The 20,855-nt window shown below is 43.1% G+C and overlaps 3 protein-coding genes across 3 annotated transcripts in view; 1 reads left to right on the top strand and 2 right to left on the bottom strand.

The window, feature by feature from the left end:
* Positions 1–2,765: 2,765 nt before the first annotated feature.
* On the bottom strand, positions 2,766–11,983 carry LDLRAD1 (low density lipoprotein receptor class A domain containing 1). The gene is made up of 6 exons (XM_085307993.1): positions 7,373–11,983; positions 6,913–6,967; positions 5,067–5,192; positions 4,601–4,738; positions 4,248–4,376; positions 2,766–3,290 (listed from the first exon to the last, which is right to left on the bottom strand). Exons 1-6 carry the CDS (start codon positions 7,391–7,393, stop codon positions 3,145–3,147), a joined length of 615 nt encoding a protein of 204 aa, XP_085164119.1. The 5' UTR covers positions 7,394–11,983; the 3' UTR covers positions 2,766–3,144.
* A 99-nt stretch (positions 11,984–12,082) lies between these two features.
* Positions 12,083–18,371, bottom strand: TMEM59 (transmembrane protein 59; the record flags this gene model as incomplete). Its single annotated transcript, XM_085307994.1, has 7 exons — positions 12,083–13,054; positions 13,854–13,962; positions 14,862–14,946; positions 15,280–15,364; positions 15,647–15,799; positions 15,987–16,081; positions 18,230–18,371. Coding segments are annotated over 7 exons (825 nt in total), but the record flags the coding sequence as incomplete, so codon positions are not given.
* A 1,272-nt stretch (positions 18,372–19,643) lies between these two features.
* The window catches only part of TCEANC2 (transcription elongation factor A N-terminal and central domain containing 2), an 8,286-nt gene continuing 7,074 nt past the window's right edge, over positions 19,644–20,855 (top strand). Inside the window, exon 1 of the mRNA XM_085308183.1 lies at positions 19,644–19,649. Coding sequence (XP_085164309.1) covers positions 19,644–19,649 — 6 coding nt within the window. The remainder of the gene's footprint in view (positions 19,650–20,855) is intronic.

Raw genomic sequence — 20,855 nt, 5'->3', positions numbered from 1 at the left:
AGGAAGACAAAACACAGCTGTATTGKATCCATCRACCCACTCATCTCATTGAAGAAAACCCTTGTTAAGACACACAACCTCATTCTGCTGACAAGGAAACAAGGCAGTGAAAAAAAAAAAAAAAAAAAAAAGGACCAAAGATGACTTAGTCTGAAATACATACACTTAACCAAGAGCCTGGTTGAACTGCCTGCTGCATCTCTTGCTGTTGCCAGGCTGACTTCCCAGCATGGGGTGGTGCTGTGAACTTGCTCCCACAGGCTGTTGCCTCCCTTCTCTCTCTTGGCTAGCCTCACCACAGATGTACATCCAGAGCAGGATACCTCCCTGGATCCTCCTACTGGTCCTGGAGGTCACAGTCTGGCTGCACCCACTGGTCCCCAGGAGCACTCACTGGGTCCTGACTTGTGGACATCAGCTGGAGMGCAACTGTGGAGCATTACCCTGCAGGTAACTGCTAAGTTCTAGGTGCATTCTCACATCTTGCACTCCTTGTCCCTTTCTYGTTGATCTTCAGAAGCATCTTGAAACTTGGTGGAAGGGAGCTACTGCAATGACACTACTAGCCGACTGGTGGAAGGAATACAGCAATTGCCACAGGGGTCAGCCCAGCCATAGCCATAGCACAACGTCCTTTTCCCAACCACAACAAACATCGGAGGCTCTGGAAAGACRTGGCCAGCACAACATCCCTGATGCAGGGCAAATTCTTTCCTAACCATACTGGCTGGTCTCTATGCTAAGCACGAGGATTTCTGTTCCCTTTAACAGCTTAGCTCAGTCCTTGCTGTTAACCTACATACACGGCCAACCTTTTTTCAGTAGGTCACACAGGCTCTGGTGTGTTCTTGCAATGGGTTTGCCCATAAATTGCCCCTCTCAAGGGGGAAGATTCCTCCTCTCCCATCCGTCTTTGACTGCTGCCCCTTAGAAGTGTGCAGCAGTCTCGCTCGCTTGCGCCTTCCCTGGGGGGAAAGCTCATTACCCACCTTTGCACTTCAAACCTAACAGGCAAAGAGTCCATAGCTGAACCAGCCTGAAACAGCTCTTGTTCTTGGAGGGGGGGGAAGAGAGGCTGACTCAATAGTGCTGCCTCTGAATCTTCCCTTCATGAGCTCATCCTAAGAAATGCTGCAAAACTCCCTCATCGATTGCCACAAAACATACTTTGGGGGTAACAAGAGCAACACAGTGATTACAACAAACCAGGCTTTATTTAACAACCCAAAATCAGCTTTGTTGAAATGTTGAGTGACTGGGATTTTCTAGTAAAAATATACACATCTCTTTCATTTGATTGAGACTAGAAGCTTGAAAGTGAGAAGTGTTTACTTACAAAACTCAACCTCTCTTCTGAGCTCCAGCGCTAAATACACTGCAGTACTGTCTAACAGACCCAGAGAAAGCGAGACATCCATCCTAGCCAGGTATGAAAGAAAGCAGGTAATTAAATATAGATTTAAAAGCCTCCCATAGTAACTGTTCCATTATGCAGAGATTTACCATCTCATTTTAGATGAAGTATGAGTCAGAATACAGTAAAATATTTTTAAAAGAGCTTTCAGATCTACAGCTGTATCCCAGTTACAAATTAGAACAAACATTCACAGTTTATACAAGTCATGGTGACATGTCAAGTTTCAGATCACAGGACAGAGAAGAAATCAGTGAACTGGTTTTATGTTTAAAGATATATGACCTGGTTTGGTGGTAGGAAGAACACTGCCTGAAGTTTATTTTGGACCTAGGAAAATAAGCACACTCACAGTAAATCTGGTTCTCAGATATGATGTTTTAGACACACAAATTTTTTAAAGGAACAGAAAAAGACCACATCTTCCTTAAATTTCAATGGCATGTCCGTATCTTAATCCTGCGGACTGCTTGGAAGGATCCTGCGATCCTGCTCTACTCGCACAGTAATTGAGCAACTCAGGGCTAGAAAGGCTCGTGCCACTCGACTCCACCTGATTTGCTGTTCAGGATAAGCCTCAATGCACCTTACAGTCCCTTCATCTAATTCCCTTCAAAGGCACCAGCATTTCAACGCAGGAGAAACACCTCAGCTCAGGTTAGCTAGACACAGCCCCTGCACTGGCAGCGGCTCAYGAACAGTCTCCAGCCTGCATGCAACTAGCTGATGTACTGAATCAGTGTTGCCTATTTTAAAGTTATATTTTAAAATCCTCCCTCCCCATTTCCATTTAGAAATAGTTCTGCAGCAACTGAAGCTTATCAAACACTGCAGAACTGGCACGTTTTTAAACTTCATGAAGAGCACAGGGTCTGCGCAACCCAGTTTCACAGAGCTGGGAGCTTTGAAGATGCTAAGGAAACCTCGTCTTTCATGGTGACGGTCTTCCTTGTCTATGCCATAAAGGAAGAGGATTTGTAAAGAGAGTAAACAACCGTCATCACTCCTGTTTCCTCATTTCTTTYCTCTCCTTGAAGGTCTGCAAGAGGGCCAAAACTGTACTGAGTGCTTTGTCTCTCCAGCATCCTTCATGATCCGTGATGAAGTGACCACAGCACACGCTAAAAGGTGGAACGTTACTGCCTCTTCCAAAAGGGAAGTAGAGTGAACAAGAGCTGCAACTCACCCTGGCCACAGAGAGAGTCTCAGCTCTTGAGATCTTGTTCTCTTATCAGTTCGCAGCTAATTGTCAGAGGCCCAGTAGCTGGATCTAGGCATTGGGATGGTTCTGCCTGGTCCCTCAGTCTCCTAGTAGGTACAAAGATGCTCCTCAGGAGCAGACCAAGATCCTGCAGGCCCCCAAAAGCCCAGATGTACGAGAAGAATGGAGCAGAAAGCAAGGCTGGAAATAACAGAAAGCCAGAGGCGTCCACTGTATGACCTCCTGCCTGCAAGACATTACCTGCAAGGCATGTAGGAAAGATTCACTTTCACATGACCTGTGAAGGTGTCCCAAAATTCATGTCTAGTCTGCAGCATTGGCTACCATGTATTGAAAGCACAGCATTTCTGTCCCTTTTCAGTGTTGCTGCATGCTGATCAGAGAACTGATCACGTTGTGCTCAGGTTAGAGCTTCAAGAGTCAGTGGCAAAGCAGGAGAACAACAAGGTTTAAAGGTGACAATGCAGAATGTGCCCTGTGGTATCCAACATTTCTTGGCACCAAGACTTCATGGTTTGCAGATATACTCATCAGACCAACTTGCACAGTGCTGGATGCTGTCCCGGCATAGTCTCTTTGGGATGCAGGTGCAATACTCATAGAGCACAGGAGTGCAGCTCCACCACTCAGGCCCACAAGCGGGGCAGGCAGCCACTGAGAGGGAGGAAAAATTGGGATCAGAGATGTTTCTGTTGCACTGACCACTTATCTTCTTTCTTACAGTAGTGTACATAGATACATCGTTTTGCCCCTTGACAAGTACTGAATAGCCACTGCTGATAACCCTGCATCTGTGAACCCGCACAGAGGATGCTCACTTAGATGCTRCTTCTAGAAGACAATCAGGGAGCGCGACATTTTCATGACTTCTGTGGCAGACATGCCATGCTAGGAAGAATGATTAGCTGTATTTAAAAACAACCCAACAACCCCCTCCACTCACTACTATTCTCAAGAAAGCTGCTGATGCGCACAGGTCTCGACTAAGGTTCAAAACCACGTGAGTGGTTTAGGCACAAGTCTGCTGCCCATTTCAGTGAAAGGTGCATCGCAGTGCTGCAGRCAGCTTTGAAACTGTTCACTTTACTCACACAGGTGCACTCAGTTCTCCTTGGCCCTTAGACATTATCCATCTCCTGACCAAGGCTCAATAGCTACTTCTGAATTCTTGTTGCTGGCAACAGTTATGCATCAGGAAAAAAATTGTTCTGTAGTCAGCAAGTCACAGAGAAGGAGCAGCTTGGGGGGGGCTGGGAACAAAGTTTGGAGCTTTGCCCCTCTCAGCTGCTGGTAGTAGAGGTTAATTTGATGGTCATAATTACACATGCTGAGCAGATGGCTGCTAAACAGCATAATCTCACAAGCAGTGGGCTTGGTGGAGAGGAAGCCATAGGATCTCAGCTCTAGTCTTTGGCTGTCATTGACAGTTAACATGAAGGAGCCCRCATGCTTCGTGCTAATGTCCTAGCTATTTCATGTATTAGAGGATGACACCAGTCTCAAAGGTGGCATTTTCCAACACTATCAGTGAGCTCCATGCCCTTAAAATGCTCTTTCAGTCAATCAGTAGAGAAGATCTTTTGCCTAGTGGTAGCGAGAACACAGACTTACAGCTCTCCATCTCGTCAGAGCAGTCCCCACAGTCATTCATCCCATTACACCTCTGATCAGCGTAAATCCAGTAYGCAGGGTTACCGCAGCGGAAAACCAGGTATCCTGGTAGGCTACTGGGCAAGTCATCTACAAAACCAGACACACGAGAAACACGCTGAACTCCGCAGGGCGCAGACGTATCTGCTGAAACAGCGACCCTAGAGCCTAGACAAAACGGCCCAGGTTTATCTTGCTCACGCACGAAGCCCGAAACAAGGAGCAGGACTACGGGGACACGCAGGTGCTCCGAGGAGCTGGCTCGCTTCAGGAAGAGCATCACTGGAGAGGAGGATCACAACAGAACTGCTCACCGCAGAGCTTCTCCTGCTCATCCTCTCCACTCCTGCAGTTCGGGATTCTGTTGCAGACCTGGCTGGCTGGGACACAAGTCACTCTGTCGTCGCACAAGAAGCCTGTCCGGTTATTAGAGGCTGCACAGAAACGGTTCACTGAAGGCAAACCGAGAAATAGTTTATTTYCAGACATTTTCATGTTCACACGCAGTACGAAGAACAGATCAACAAGGAGGGAGATCTCAGAAATTTGTCATTCTGGAGATAACCAGGGGCCAGAACTCATCTCCAATCGCTTTACAGYGGTCTAAAACATGACTGCACCACCCAGGCTTACTGCAGTCCCACGGAGCAGAGACCTGGAGCAGAGCAATGCACCGCGCCGACTCGGGCTGCCCGGAGCCGACGCAGCCCCGATCAGCCCCGGCCACTTCCCGCCCACCTCTTACTCGTCAGAAAAAAACACCAACCTCGGGAGACCAACCTGGCGCGCGTGGCAGGAGCCCCAGCACGACCGCCGAGCCCACGACAGCCGCGGCGAGGACGAGCAGCGCGGCGGCGGCGAGGCAGACGCGCCTCCGGGTGCAGCCCGCGCAGGGCCGGCGGCGGGCTGTCGGGAGGCAAGCGAGCAAGAGCTGGGAAAGGCTCCCGGCAGGGCCGGGGCRTTTCGCGGAGGGAACGGCGTGGGAAACCACGAGGGTGACGTTTCGGGGGCCTCCGCGCGCGGGACTGGCGGTGTGAAACGCCTCCGCCGAGGAGGGCGCAGCGTGCAGCGGGACGGAAAGCGAGGACGCAGCGCCTCGGCCGGAGAGCTCGCGGCTCTGCTGCGGCACCACGGGAGCGAAACGCCGCGGGAGCCCCTGCTCGGCACCGCGAGGAGGTGGGCGCCACGGAGGCGCCGCCGCGCGGGGGGCCGCCCCCCACAGCCCGGCCGAACCGGGGAAACGATTCGGGGCGACGGAGCGCCGTTCGGGCCGACTGCAGCACCTCCTGCACCAAAGCACTCGAGGAGAGCAGGGCGAGGAGCGCCGCTCCCCAGCTGCACGCCGCGAGCCGGTAATGCTGTTCCTACAGGGGAGAGCAGATGAAACACAAAGCAGGTAACAGAGCTGGCTGGCGGTGGCTTGGGAGGGTCCTAGAGCCCAAGGCAAAACACTCCAGAGGCCGATTTCATTGCGCAGCCCCAAGGTTTTCTGCTCCGACCAGGACTGTCGGTCCCAACCAGCAGTTCAGAACAGTGAGAACTGGTTGCAGAGCAGCTCTTCTCCTCCCCAACGACTGCAGACGTCTCCGGGTTAAAAGGGGCAACAACTTCCAGGGAGCCTAACCTTAAGAAAGTCACGTACCTAAATCAAGCAAAATCCGGAAGTGAAAGGCCAAAACCACAGTTATTGCAACACAAAAGCGGCACAAATAAGGGCAAAGCTGATCAGCTAGCCTGATCTCAGCCCCCTGCGCCAGCAGGGCTTCGCGGGAAACCCAGCACAGTGTTTTCTGGGATTCCTATGTGTTTCTAGAATAACAGGAAAAAGAAATGAGTTTGATCATCTAAAAAATACCTGCAACTGTGTAACCCATCACTTATGACGGCCTCATATGCACAAACCGATTCTTTGTATTTTGAACATAAAGAGCTTTGACCAAAAGGTTGCAATAGACCTTAACTGTCCGCTCTGCRGTTCGCAAACGTAAGTAAAGACACAGCCTCCGGCTCCACTGCACAGGGATTCGGCTGCACAGCCATACCCTCCTTCATGCCCAAACAGGAATCAACACAGAACATTTCGGCTTAAAAGATCGGGGTGAACTACGGGTATCTGCACCTACAAGGCAATACCTTTGACCACAAAGCAGAACAGCTGCAAACAGACATAAGAAAAATAATGGAGTGATGAAACGCTGTTGCAACCTGATATACAGGTTTGCTACTGACTGCATTTGATCTCATCTTCTTACTCTTAAAATGGACAGGAGCTGAGGAAGCTTGGCTCTTAAAAATATGTAGTAAACATCCAGAAAGCGTGGATGTTCATTTAGAGCCTTTTCAGTACCCAAAGATTACATATCATGCTACTATACAATCTTGTAAGACTGCCAACTCCAGGCCAGCAACAAGTACCTTAAATCTATTAAATTTTATACTTTGGATATTTCACTACAAAAAAAAAAAAAAAAAAAAAAAAAAAAAAAAAAAAAAAAAATCTCAATAGATCATAAACAGAACTTATATTTTACCTATACAGATTTAATCTATTTATAGGCAGAGAGATTGTTTCTATTGATTTACACTTCAACAGTAAAAATATTAAGTCACACATTTTATTCATTACCTCTTTCTTCAGAGAAAGACTTCATTGAATCAAAAGTAGCTACATGAACGCTTCTCTAGAAGTAAAGGAATAAAACACACTGTTTACAGAAGCAGCACACGGTAATCATGCAATTTATGTCTTTTAAGTGTTTGTCATCTTACACAGGAATATATGATACCTTTTGTTATTCTTTATATACAAACAAAAAAATGCTTCACTGAAAACTTGGCACAGATTTGATTCATAAAGCAATTAAATTACCTTTTAAATCTCAGTCACTCATTCATAAAACAAGCACTAATTCAACTCCATCACTTATTAACAATATTTTGCTTTTATATCAAATTAGGTTAAGTAGAAACAACTAGCAATCTCCCAGAAACAAGCACTAAAGACACTGCACAAACAACACTGCCAGGAATATATACACTTCAGGAAATAGTTGCATGTATGATTTTTCCAAAGAGACAGATTATACCTGGGGGTGAGTTTTGTTCATGCTTCCTAGAGCTACAATCCTCGCGGCAGTGAGAAGGACCACGGGGAGTTTTCTGCACCCCCAAATCCAGCCACGCTGCCAGCAAACCCTGGCTCTGGCGCGAGCCAGCGCTGGCCTGCGGACTCCAGAGTTACCTGGTTACGGAAAGAAACAGAGGCAGGAAAGCGAGCAGCGGGCTACCGCCCAGGCACGCCAGCAAGGCCGCGGGAGGCGATCGGAAAAGCCGCACCAAGCGCTCCCCCCAGCCCTCGCTGACAGCGGTCACGATGCCTCCGGTGCGACACCCCGCGAAAGCGCCGCGAGGCCCTGGACTCCCCTTCCCAGCGCTGGCTTTGCCTGCCCCGCGGCACACCGAGCCCCGCAGCAGCCGGGGCTGGCGGCGGCACTGAGCACGCGGGCGAAGGGCTCGCTCCTGCCTGGAGACAGACCCGAGCTTCCCAGGTGAGGGCAAGGCAAAGGCCGCCGGTTTCCACATCCGAGGGGCTGTTCTGCCAGAACCGTCACTGAAGGGGAGGTAAGGAGCAGAACAAAAGGTGACAAATTCTCCTTCCAGCAAAATCACTTTGAAGGACAATTTCTCCTTGGCCAGCCAAAACTATGCAAGATGCAGAGAGGGTTGCAGGCAGCTGTTCATTTCTCCCGCTCTGACTCTCTTTCCCTACAGGGTATTAGGCAAATAATAAAGGACTCTGAAGTTTCAGATGCAAAGAACACCTTCGCCACTCCTGGCACTGATTAGAAAGATGAATGCTAGATGTTCCTGGAGCCCAGGCTCACGTCCCGCTGATTTTGTTTGTATTTACTGTGGCACAAGTCAGGAAAGCCCTCCTTCAAAAGGAAATGCAATGAAAGCTGAAGAAAGATCAGATCATCTTCACAAACAAGTCTTTTTTTTTTTTTCCTCCTCATCCTCAAAACTGCACCAGCATACTGCCTTCATAGCAACATAAGCTCAGACTCCTGCCAGATGATCAGATCTCAGCAAAGCTGTGCAGCATACGACCAACTGCAATAGCTTCCCCAGCTGGGGCACGAGCACAGGCATAGGTTTGCCAGGGTCTCTTTTGCTCACATAGTTGAATTTCCAGGGCTGCAGTGGATCTGAGGTCAGCCTGTAGCTAATATGAACTTACAAATAGACTGAAGCCTTCAGCCAGTCTGGAAGGCTTTACCACAGCACATGCAGAGTGAAATTTTACAGCTTCAAGAATAAAACACTTCCTACAGTCTGCTTTACTACGGCAGGAGGGCGCTAGGGAAAGAAAAAGGATTGGAATAAAAATGCAAGGAGCTCGCACTCCTCTTGCTTTCAGGAAGGTCGACAGGACTCAAGGGCCTCCTCTGACAGATCACAATTCCTTCCTGAGCACCGGCTAAGCGAGCCGACCACAGCTCTGGGGGTAGCAGAGAAGTTGGCAGCCAGACTGCCTGCAGTTTGGCTCTGAGGACCCCTGCCCCAATCCAGTCTCTTAACAGCACAGTAATTATTGTCCAATGCTAAAAGCTTAAAACCTGGTTCCCAGAAGACTGACACTAAATTATAGCTTGCAGAATATGGTCAGAGGAAAGAACACCAGCTACACAAGCATACCAAGGCYCCAGATGTCAAAAATACTCAGCAGAATTGTTTAAAGAAGCACACTCCACGTCATAAAGCACCAGCTCGTGGGAAGCAGCCCCACCAAGCGCTCCAGGTACCTCATGCCTGCTTCTGATCTCCTGAACCGCATCCTCTGCCATGAAAGGAACAGACGCACACCTCAAATTAAGTGAATTAAAGTACCAAATAATGCCCAAAGTGGCAGGACTTTTTCCTCCATATCCCCCTCTACTCCCAAACACGCAATCCATACAACTGATGATTCAGAAATAACCTCCAGGTAATATGTGCTGCTTGATAATTGCATCTGCCAACCCTGGACTTAACCTGTTTCACTAATCATCTAGAATTAAATACAAATCTTCAGGAGTTCCTACTTTGGCACAGCAAGACCAATCCACCCAAAGCAGAGGCTTCTCTTAGAAATTTACCACTATCAAACTTCTGTGCCTGCAAGTTTGTCTGTTCAGAGAATATTGGGTGAAAACACYGAAACTTGAGTAGCAAACAACCTGTGACTCTGCGTGCTCACTAGAAGATGGAAAAACGACAGACTAAGGACTAAAACATATGTACCTTAAATCTTGGTTCYGTTTCTCTTTAAAGGGGAATTTTAAGTTTCTAATCAGTCTTTATAGAGCAGGAGTATTTTGAGCCTTCAATGAGTTTATTAGGTGGTAGCGAGTTTGGGAGAGTCCCACGCAACAGCCAGGTCAGGCAGGCTGCCTCTCCCGTATCTCGCAACGAACACACGGAACAATCCTTGATAAAAATTACAACACAGGGAGTAAAACAACTGAGACAAGTATCCGTAAGTCCTGACATCTACCAGTCTGTTTCCTCTATCAAGATCTATCAAGTTCAGCTGCAGCCTACGAAACAGTTGGGTTTTAGAGGTGAGTTACCCCACAGATCCAAAGATTGCTAGTTTAGCAAAAAGAGGAGCCCTTCACGCACCCRGAACGAGGTAACAAAGCCAAGCAAGTCTGAGCACAGAATCTCTGCCCAAGATCAGAGAAGTGCAAGAGGGAACAGAGACTACGACAGGCAGCGTGATACAAGACTGARTTGTTCGTTCCTGTGCCTCAAAAAGTAACAGACAAACCACGGCTGCTTCTGCCAGGAACATCCGCTGTGACAGACGCCTCGCTTGTGTCCAGATGCCTCCACCTCAAATCTGACACAAGTTCGAGTGACCACATGCCAGAGGAGAACATAAAACGCTTTCCTGTTGCAACTCCAACACTTTCACGCCCTTCATTTAAACAGTGGCCTGTGGGCAGAGACCAAACACAAATTGCAGCCTTAGAAAATGAAGATTTCAGGAAGTTGAACATTTTTTTTAAAAATGAACAGATCAATTTATGTTGTGAAGTGCCAAGACAGTTTAAATATTCTGTTTAGATTAGAAATCATTAGAAACGGTTCTATTATTGCAGCATAAGTAGTACCTGATCTTACTAAAGGTAAGTAGTTTTACAAGAGCTAACAACTACAAAACCTCCAAAATTCTTCAGCTTCTGGCTCATTCGGGAAACAGYAGCACCAAGTGACAGACTGCTACAGGCATCTGAACAGTTCCCTGTGACCTAACAGCACATTACTGAATCACTGCCTTCCCTGTACTTACTACTTAGCTGAAATGTCATTATACTGTGAACAAAAGACATAAAACTTTTAGATCCATTTGTTGAGCTTTCTCCCTTTGGTGTAAAGGTGTAGGCAGAAACAACTCCATATAAAAGCAGAAGTTGTTTAATCCAAACCTAGGAATTCAAGTAGTACTTTAAATCAACCATTTTGGAAAAAAAAAAGGAAAGCTTCTTATTCACGAAAGTCAAGTCATCAACGTAACAAAAGCTCTATTGTACACTTTCAAAACAGGCAAATAGCAAGGTTTTAATGAAGCGATAAAACGCTCCTCCTGCAACTTCATTTTAACAATAAAAAAAATTCAGCAGACTCCAAAAACATTTACAATATTAGTAATACAGTTGGGGGGAGGGGGAAAGGAGGATTGCTAAAGTCTCTTCTGGAAGGGCAATAAATTAGTGCAACAAATACCAGTAATAATCACTAAAGGATAGCCCATACTTACAAAGTAATTTTTGAACATCCATTGCATAAGTTGCACTTGATACTGCTTGAAGCAGAACATTGGCATTCTGTACTGCAGTGGGATCGTACAGTGACATTTTTAGTATGTGAGCAGAAATGAACGTCTCGACTGAATTACTACTGCAGACACATCACTATCATGCAAGTGAACAGTGCTCTGAGAACATCGTACAGTCAATTTCCACTACAACATGCATGTTTGAGRCCTTTGCAATAACGCTAGCTACACACAGATACCTGTCAATGGCTGCTGACACCCACATTTCTGGGACACGACGCTGTCACACTAGAAAACAATTTAACATCCAGAATTCAACAATCATTAAAGACTTCAAGTTGTAATTTCTGCATTTGGACACAATACTGGTTAAAAAGATCTCGCAATGCTCTTAAACATTATTGACAGAAAACTGCTCAAGTGTATCTAGGCTGCAGTTTTTAGCAGCACTATATAGGTCACTTAATGTACATYCCAGCTCAATGGACCCTGCAAGGGTCCATCATCTGTAATTACACAACCATTAGCATTATAGCCAAATTAAGCATRATTATTGAAGTAGTTTTAACAGTAACAGAACAATATACTGTATACTCCAGAATCTCTGAAGTACAATTCTCACCAGTTCCCACCCAAACCTACAAAGGAATTTTCTATAATCAACAAAGTATTGCCATGACAGTGAGTTGGGGATCACAAATTTGAGCCAGCTTTCAAACACTTACAGAGACATTACAGCAAAACACAAGTCCCCAAACTGTGAATGCTATGGGAGCTAGCACACACTAATCTTATTAAAGAACTGCAAAAAATGTATCAAGTATATGGGGGATGCTGTTAGCTGCTGTCATACGACTGACTTGGATAGCAAAATGAGGTCACRTTGCCTATGAGAGGAATGCTACAGACAGGCTTTCCCATCAAACATTCTGTGGTCAATAACTAACCATAGCAAAAAGCTATACAGTCAACATTTTACATACAGTCAATTTTATTTGTCTGTTCTCATTTCTCAGAAATCAACCCGTTTCTGCAAATGAAGTTACAAGACTAGAATAGTTAATCAAAAACAGAAGGAAGAACCTCTTCAGAAAACACAAGCTCTAACTTTACAAGCAATTTAAGACTTGAAGGCTGAAGTCTGACAGAATAATTAACCATGTTATGTTCTACATATGTGAAAAGATATGTCCACAAGTTTTAATAAAAGTTCCCACTTTTGACAAACCGAGTGCTAACCTATAGTACCTCACCTCACAAATGCTTTGCATCTTGGATATTGCCACACCATAGAAAAAATATATTTCTATTTCTGGAGAAAGGGTTGTTTGTGCATGGGCATTAACAGGTACAAATAAAACCCCCAGCAGATAGTTTTATAATATTTTCTTTTAACTACAACGGAAAGTGCAACACTAAAAAAAAAAAAGAGTATCTCCTGCCTACTTAGAATTTCTTATACCTTTACAAAGTTAACTYTGAATGTACACATTACATCCTAAAACACACAAGTTTGAAAGTGTCATGGCAAAAGTATGGGAAGCATGCTTACAGATTTTGTAAGCAAAAAGACACATAGCAAACACCAGTGAAAAGTGATTATGTCTGAAAACAAATTCAAGATGTCTGAATCTTCACTGCTAGTTGAAAACAAAATCCCATGATGTTCGTTGATTCTGWAGCTTTATTTGCATTTAAAGACTGGTTGCTAAGCTTCTTATCTGAAGAACCACCACAATCAGGAGTTGCTACCACTGTTAGAATTAGTCTATTTAATCCAACGAAGACTTTAGATTGCTGACTGAGCCAAATTAACTTTTGTAGGAAGAGGTCCTGCTTCTTCATGTTCCTCAGTCTTGCATCTAACCACAACAAGTGCAGAGGATGGATATCTTTTCATTTTTTGTTCATTCATGTATTCCAAGTCTCCATAGATGCTCAGCTTCTGAAATATTTAAACAAGTTACTTTAAGATAAAGATGTTTGGTATTAAGGCTAAAATGCTTTCATTATGTAACTCTACACTTAGTTTTGAAAGCTGGAACACAACACAAGCTAATCCAAACTTTTCATAACATCTGAAATTCATGTTTGAAACTTGACTCGAGTCCAAGAAGGCATCAGATCTGCCAGAACAATAAATACAATGCTTATGTACCAGCTCCTTTAGTTTGAACACACTAAATCTCGYTTATTTGAGAAGTGCAGGAATCTCTCTGAGCACTGAGGACACTAGTTTAATCAGCTCCCCTCTGATCAGGCTCTCTGTGTTCACCCGTCCATCTTGTCACTTCTACTTCCAGTAGTCATCCTCCTGGATTAAAACCACACTGGTATCCACCTGCACCATGCAACCCCTGGCATAGCTTTACTCCCAGAGGCACTAGAAACACTCCATCTGTTAAGCATAATCTGAAGGTTGTCAAGAGACGGGCAGCACTACAAAACCAAAAAGACATTGCATCTGGGCTGCCTGAGTAAGACTCAGACCTTCTATCAGCAACCAAATGAGTAATATTTGTTCAGCTATAAAATCATAATTTGAGTTAATTATGCAAACAAGAATTGTTCTTAATGGTATAAAAGCCATCATTTAAACAAACTTAGCTTGCTAGCAGCAACTGCAGAATAAAAAACCCTTTCCAGTTGAGGCCCCCACCACCATTTCTTGCTCTCTAGACAGTTGTAACATATAAGTAATATAATGGATAAATGCAAAACACTAAGTCATAAAATACAGCTACCTCAGATGGAACATACTGCTCTACAGCTGTAGCAACAGTTGCACAACAAATCCAGAGCAGCACCAACACTGAGAGGACAAGTGTAGTGGTTAAAATCCAACTGGAATTTCTGAAATGGAAAGAATGTTACTAAATTTAATATACTGAATACATCAGAAYGGACTCTCTACAAAGTTCTGCTCAATTCTGACTGCATTTCCTGCTGATTCACTACTCTCTAGCTCTTCCAGCTWCATAACCCACTTCAGACTCCTGAGTAATCAGCCTAACTCCTAATGCCTGCTTATTATCTGGCACATGAAAGACACTAAAAAAAACATTTGAATTATGTTTATTGGGCCTTAAGTTTCTTCCCACTCAAAATTTCAAAACCAGATTTTTCTGCTATATACTTAGGGTGTGATTCACTAATCCTTAATGCAGAAAGTCATCAGTGAGGAAGGGGAAGAGGAACCAAGATACCCATCTCTGCAAGGCTTAAAATTTTGGTGTTATATATACTATACCTATCTATATATACTTTTAATATATTTTTTTATATATATATATATACACACATATATGTATAAAATACTGGGTATTTTCAGTCTAGAAATGAGACAAACCAATGTCTTTCATATCAGACAGTCTCAGAATATAACACAAAACACAAATGTTTTGCTCTGAAACATAGCCAAGAGCTAAAGAACAGGCAAAACACAGAACTGATCAAATAGTTCACAGAACACTCAAAAAAACCAGTATAGGAAATTATCAATATTATGTTCAACAGAACGGAAAAGAGAATGAAAGTTGGCAGCACAGTCTACAAATAACATGAGGCTAGTATGGAAAAGCAGCAATAACAAGTAGTCAGATACACCATTTTAACATCCACTACAAAGTGCTAGGCTTCTTGAAGCTAGAAGACTTTCTAGCACTTGGAGTTCTTGCAACTGTGYCATCGTACACATGTACAAAGAACTATTATCCTCCATATTAGGCTTTTACACACTAGAATACACATACGTGGAAAGACACTTGAAAAAGCTATCATTTTCTCGCTCTTCAAAAAGTCCTCGGTGTGTCTGTGAACTTCCTGGACGTAGGTCTACTGAAATACAACAGCAGAAACAGTTGTCAGGAAAGCAATCAAAGAAAGAGAAGATTCCAGCTTTATGTAGCTTGTCTATACAGGAAGCATAAAAGGAAGATTTTAAAATGGCTMTAGCTTGCATGTTTCTTTGCATGTTTCTATCTCCAGTACAGTTTGGATTCTGTCACAAACTTTGTGGAAGTGTGCACAGGGCAGCTTATATGACAAACATATTTACATTTTAGCTTTCCAAAACATTTGCCTTCATGTGCCACATGCAGCTTCATTTTTTTCCTTCGCATGGCATGAAACATTTGCATTTGTTCTTCCAAAGCACAAAAAACAACTTACAGGCTGTTTTACTCAGTGACAAGGATTCTCTTGTATCTCCAGTTTCCTGATCAAGCTGTGGAACATACTGTACTTCTGGCTTTGACTAAAACAAAATAAGGAGTTAGGAGATTCTGCTTACAAGCTTCAATCAATCTCGATCATTCACATTTTCAGAATTAATAGGGAAGACAGCCTGCACCATTCATGTAAGGTTTTGTTTGTTTGTTTGTTTGTTTCTCCTGCACTGGCCCTAAAAGGCAGTGAAATACTAATAGAAAAAATAAACACTCCTGAAAGTGCTCCACAGTCTGTTATGGGACTGGAAGGAGCAGAGTTAAACATTTGGCATCCAAGACACTTTAATCTCAATGAAAAAGGCAAGCACCTGGAATATGACAATTTTGCCATCATCTGCTTGAAGGTAGAATGTCCATGAGGATGTTATGAAGCTCTGAGCTGAATCCATCATGTCACTCCAGAATGATCTCACCAGTGTCAGAGGAAAGAGGAGATGAATTCTTGGCATCAGGGACATTAACTGCAAACACAACATTAAGGTTTTTCCATTTGTTTTTACAACACAAAAACAGAAGTCATTTTCTTCTTCACCTCACACCTAAATTTCACTCCTTAGGAAGACTTCCATTAGATCAAATTTAAAATAGAGAAGACACATTGAGCAGAAAACAAGTAGGTGGTGTTTGAAAAACATGTCATCTACTTACTTGCTCTTGCCTTAACTCAGCAAATGGCAATTGGTTCTGGCATCCAAGATGGCAAGCATATTGTTCATCAGATTGGGAGTATGCTTCAGTACAGGCTGCAAGGAAGAAGATTCCTCAAATGAGAAGATAATTTCTGTATCTTAGTTAAGAAAAACATTTTTAGTATAACTTGGATCAGGAACAAAGCAGCAGGTTGAAGACTGACAATCCCATTTGTAGAGAAAGATGCAGCTATCACTCCAAGCGTAGCACTTGCACTTTGGATTAGGGAAGGTGAAGTGATCAGAGCTCAGACAGACAATGTATTTGAAATCTAAATGGAATCACAGCAACTGTTTAGAAGTATTACTCTGGACGAATTCAGGGATACAAGTGTTGTTTCATCCTCCCATTACTACTATAGTTTTTGCTGCACATATCACATGAAATATGAATTTTACCTCAGATAACAGAGCTGAGATCCTAAGAACTTAACAGATGCACCATCAGTCCATCAAATCCCTTTGAAATAACAGCAGAACTTATGATATCATAGCAAAACAAGAGAGGGCTCTCCTACTAGTGTGATGAGTACAAAAACTGCACTGAAAGCCTAACTGAGCAATTTTTAATCAAAAATGAAGTCAATTTTTATTTGTTTTACAAATATCATCTAACACTTGTTCATTAGAGACCACAAAGACCAAGAAACCYGAGTTATTTACAGTTTACACACGGAGAAATTGGGCAGACAATACATGGCAATAGGTCTTCTCCAGAACGCTAAAGCTAGCGGATGGATGATGTTACAGCATTACCAGAACTGACGACTCAAATTAAGTGGAAATACAGAGGACAGTAGTTCTCCCAATCTTCCCAYAGGAGAGGAAAATGAGTAACTGTACCATCAGGAAGGCTACAGACATGGAAAATCCTGGCAAGAAGCATGGCATCAGCAGTTAAAYATCCAAGTATTCAGTTCATAGCACCTGAACAGCAATTCTGTGGTAAAACTGCCACCAAACTAGAGCTAGTATTCATRAAGAAACATCAGAAGACAGCGCTGAGCAGATCAGCCAGAAAGTATCTTGCCAAGCACAGAATAATTAGTCAGGGCACCAACCAATGTAACAGATTACAGAACATAAGCCTGCAAAAGACAACAGCCTCAGAAAGAAGAGTTAAACCAGAGCGTAAGCAACTGTTCAATTACCCCTACATTTGGTCTATTGCTGTATTACCCTTTTTATGGCACTCCCTCGTGTGTGGTTTGACAACTAGATTGACATGCTGTATCACAGCTCCACACAGTGTATGACAAATTGGAGCATTAGCCCATTTCTAAAGTATTTAATGCAGCTTTGTATCACATCAGCATCTTTGCACGTCAGGCTTTCTACCTACAAACTTTCCATCAGCTCTCTGAGCTAGCCACCTGTCTTCCTGCTTTCATGAATTACTGAGAGAGCAAAAGCCTCTTTTTCATGCTGACTTGGTGCTTAATTGTATTTGAAATAGAGAGGAAAAAGATACCAGCTTTCCTGCTTTGGGCTGTTAGGTCCCACTTACGTTCTGAATAAGTGTTAACTAACTGTCTCAGTATTACTGGATCAAAGTTCTGTATGACTGCAAAATAGCTAGTCTACAACAAACTTCATCTTTATTAAGGGATTTTCGCTCCAAGAYAGATAATCTGAGAGAATTAGTCACAAGTATTTCACAATGATTTCAAACAAAACATGCACCTCATTCTCAACTATATAGTTGTAAATAAACAGGATGTAGCCTAGTCTACAAGTTATGAGACATAGTACTTCAAGAACTGTGTTTTTACACCAGCTGATTTATTTACCTTTAGACTTTTATAACAAGTTTGCTAGGAAAGGAAATGGGACTGATGTTGCATGGAGTAATAGAAAGAAAAATGTTAACTTGGTAAGTTATTTTGTTCAGACTTTTTACCTTCTATGACTTTTTTTTAAATAGTAAAATTAAATATTCTAATTTACTTACATCAACTGATGATATTTAAAAAACACAGTAAGATCACAACACTAAGTTATCAGGTAAGGRGAAACTCCCASAAAGCAGAAAATTTCCATAAAGATTTTTATATCCTGTACATGATGTCTGAGAACTTGYCAAAAAACAAAAAMAAGAAAACCACAGAAATAATCCCACCAACCTGATAACATCCTAATGTTTTATTCTTCCCTTCATATGTTTATATGCTATACGATGTTGAAGACATACTGAAGTCTTACCAGAATCACATTCCAGTTTGGTCCGATTCAAATCGATGCCATCATCCACAAACTGACAAATAGAAAAGAGTCTGCAGCCTCGCTGGCACGCATACAGYTCCTCTTCCTGGGAAGGGACAAGAAAAGACTCACATTCCTCCACTCAAKAATAAAATGTCAAGAAACAAATAATCCTTCTTTCTTTTGTGGTGGGGGTGGGAATGGCTGTGGGGAAGAATTATAGAAAGTTATCCACTAGAGCATCACCCTATCACCATCCTTCCCAACAGCSAGCTAAACATGACACTCTGGATGACATGAAACAAAACCAAATTACAGCTCTTTAGCACTGCAAGATAACTATCGACTTCTTTATTTTGAAGAGAGCTCATTATTCTGCAGTGGGGCAGACCCTGAACAGCAAAATATTTTGTATATTCAGGCCTCCTACAACTCATCAAAGTTACACTGCGCTTCTGAAAAGCTGATGTTTTTAAAAATAAGAGATACTGGCTGCAAAAGACTTACTGATATACTCCAACAATCTTCATTTAATCATACAAGAAGTCGACAGTCCTCCTCTCAAAAGTTTAATATCAGAACCCAACAGGTGAGGAGCAAAACAAAGACAAATTTGTCAACATGCTATCATGTATCTACTACACTCTAACTAAAACTACAACAGAGTTGTTAAAATAATTATYTTCTGATGCACTACTCTACCAGTATTCTGTTAACTGGTTACTTGCCAAACTAGTTCCACAAACATGCATTTTTATTTATTATATTGAACTGAAAGGGGAAGTAATTCCTCARAGTAACTACAAAAAACGTTGAGGTTTTGCCAGTACAGAAAATCTATACCTAGTACTTCTTCTATCCACCGTACCAAAGGGAGGGACACGCACTTCCCACATACGGTGCTCCTCACCTTGCAGGACTAATGACTGCCTGCTTTACGCGAGTGCTCCTATTAGCGATCACTCAGCAAAATCAAATCCATCAAACYTATTACCTACATAATGACTCAGATGATTGCAGCCAGTTCCTTTACACATGCAAAAAAGGCTCTGAATTCATATATTATAAGATAAACATACCACACCTTAACTGTGCGATCCACAGTAAACAAACTGGCCATTATGTTTCTCTGAATGCTCTCTCACATGCTTCTTAATATARAAAAGTAGCAAACTGTGAACATAGATTAAAACTTAGCCATCTTGTCAGTGTTGCTAGAGCTAAGACAGCTATGTTGCAGAAAACACATTACATATATTAATACCCATAATGGTTTAACTTTAGCAGATATTCTTCTATTGTACTCTTGCACCCAGGTCTCAATGTTTGTCTTGCTTTTCAATGGCAATTAAAACAATTTCCTCCAATTTAACTGGTAATTTTGTGGAACAAAAGACTAAATGAAATGGAAGRGATGGCTGTATCATTTGACAGCTCCAAAAACACAACATAAAGAGTTTGAAGGGTACTGTTAAAAAAAAAAACTAGAACTTGATAGGATTTTATAACAAAAATGAGAAAATTTCTCCAAAATAGCAAGGAAACGTTTTAGGATAACATTTATTCCTAATTTAATTTTCAAATTTTGTTCTTTCTCCTATYGCTGTACGTAAGCATGAAAATGCATACTATGTGCAGATCCAAGTTTAATTTAATTGCACACAACTCCCTGTTACTCCCCTCTGTGGAAATACCAGTATCAGCTACTGAGTCACAAAACCCAGTTTAGAGTTTTATAYGAAAACAAAGCCCTATTACCTAATACTACTGTTGCTATCATTTTYCCCCTATTACTGCCTGTGACCCTCATACGAAATCTCAAAGGTGGTATAAAAGTTCTCATCATCTATAATTCAAACTGTTAAATAGCTGCAACAGAGAATAAGATATTTTGCCAAGAACTGAACCATGGAAGATGAGATTTTTGAAACAGTCAATGGATCTTTCCAAATTCAAACCAATAGCTCAGAACTGTACAAAGCTTCGAACTGACAATGAAYTGTAGAGCAGGAAGTTAAACTGCCATTAGAGGCTATTTCTCTATGCTCTTCACCACAAGGGAAAAATTTCTCTGTGCAAGTGTATCAAAATATAGGTTGAAGGTTCTGTCAAGCTACTCATCTGCCATCTTTTATGCTTCATCCTCTAAAACTTAAGTGCCACACTGGTGTCCCAGCTCAGGCTCTTTRGTCTGTGTTGGACACTGTCCTGTTTTAGTGCTCTAAAATATAGAGCAGCCCGAGCCAAATTACAGTTGCCTATTCAGGAACAGGAGGAAAAAAAAAAAGAAAAAAAGAAAAAAAAAAGAAACAAGAACCCAAAACCCACAAGTAACCAAACAACTATACTTTCAAAGAGGATTTATTTTTATTTTTTAAGACGACGTGGCGTCTCTTTGGCTAGCAGCAGCGCACATTTCCGAGGAGAAATGCACCTCCCCCGGGAAGCCCCAGCACCCCCAGCTCGGAGGGGTGGAGCAGCCGAGCCAGAGGGCCCCGAAGCAAAGCCCCGCGCCGGCCGGGCCGCAGCACGGCGGCATCGCCCCCTGCCTCGGGGCGCCGTCTGTCCCAGCAGCGCCCCGGCACCGCGCCTGCCCGCCGCCAGGAGCCCCCCTCCCCGCGCCGAG

The sequence above is a fragment of the Rhea americana genome, unplaced genomic scaffold (genome assembly GCF_003343005.1).
Source record: "Rhea americana isolate MKP2758 unplaced genomic scaffold, rheAme1 scaffold_27, whole genome shotgun sequence".
Classification (NCBI taxonomy): Eukaryota; Metazoa; Chordata; class Aves; order Rheiformes; family Rheidae; genus Rhea; species Rhea americana.
Note: the sequence above shows the minus strand (reverse complement) of the source record. Positions and strands in the feature narration are given on the sequence as shown.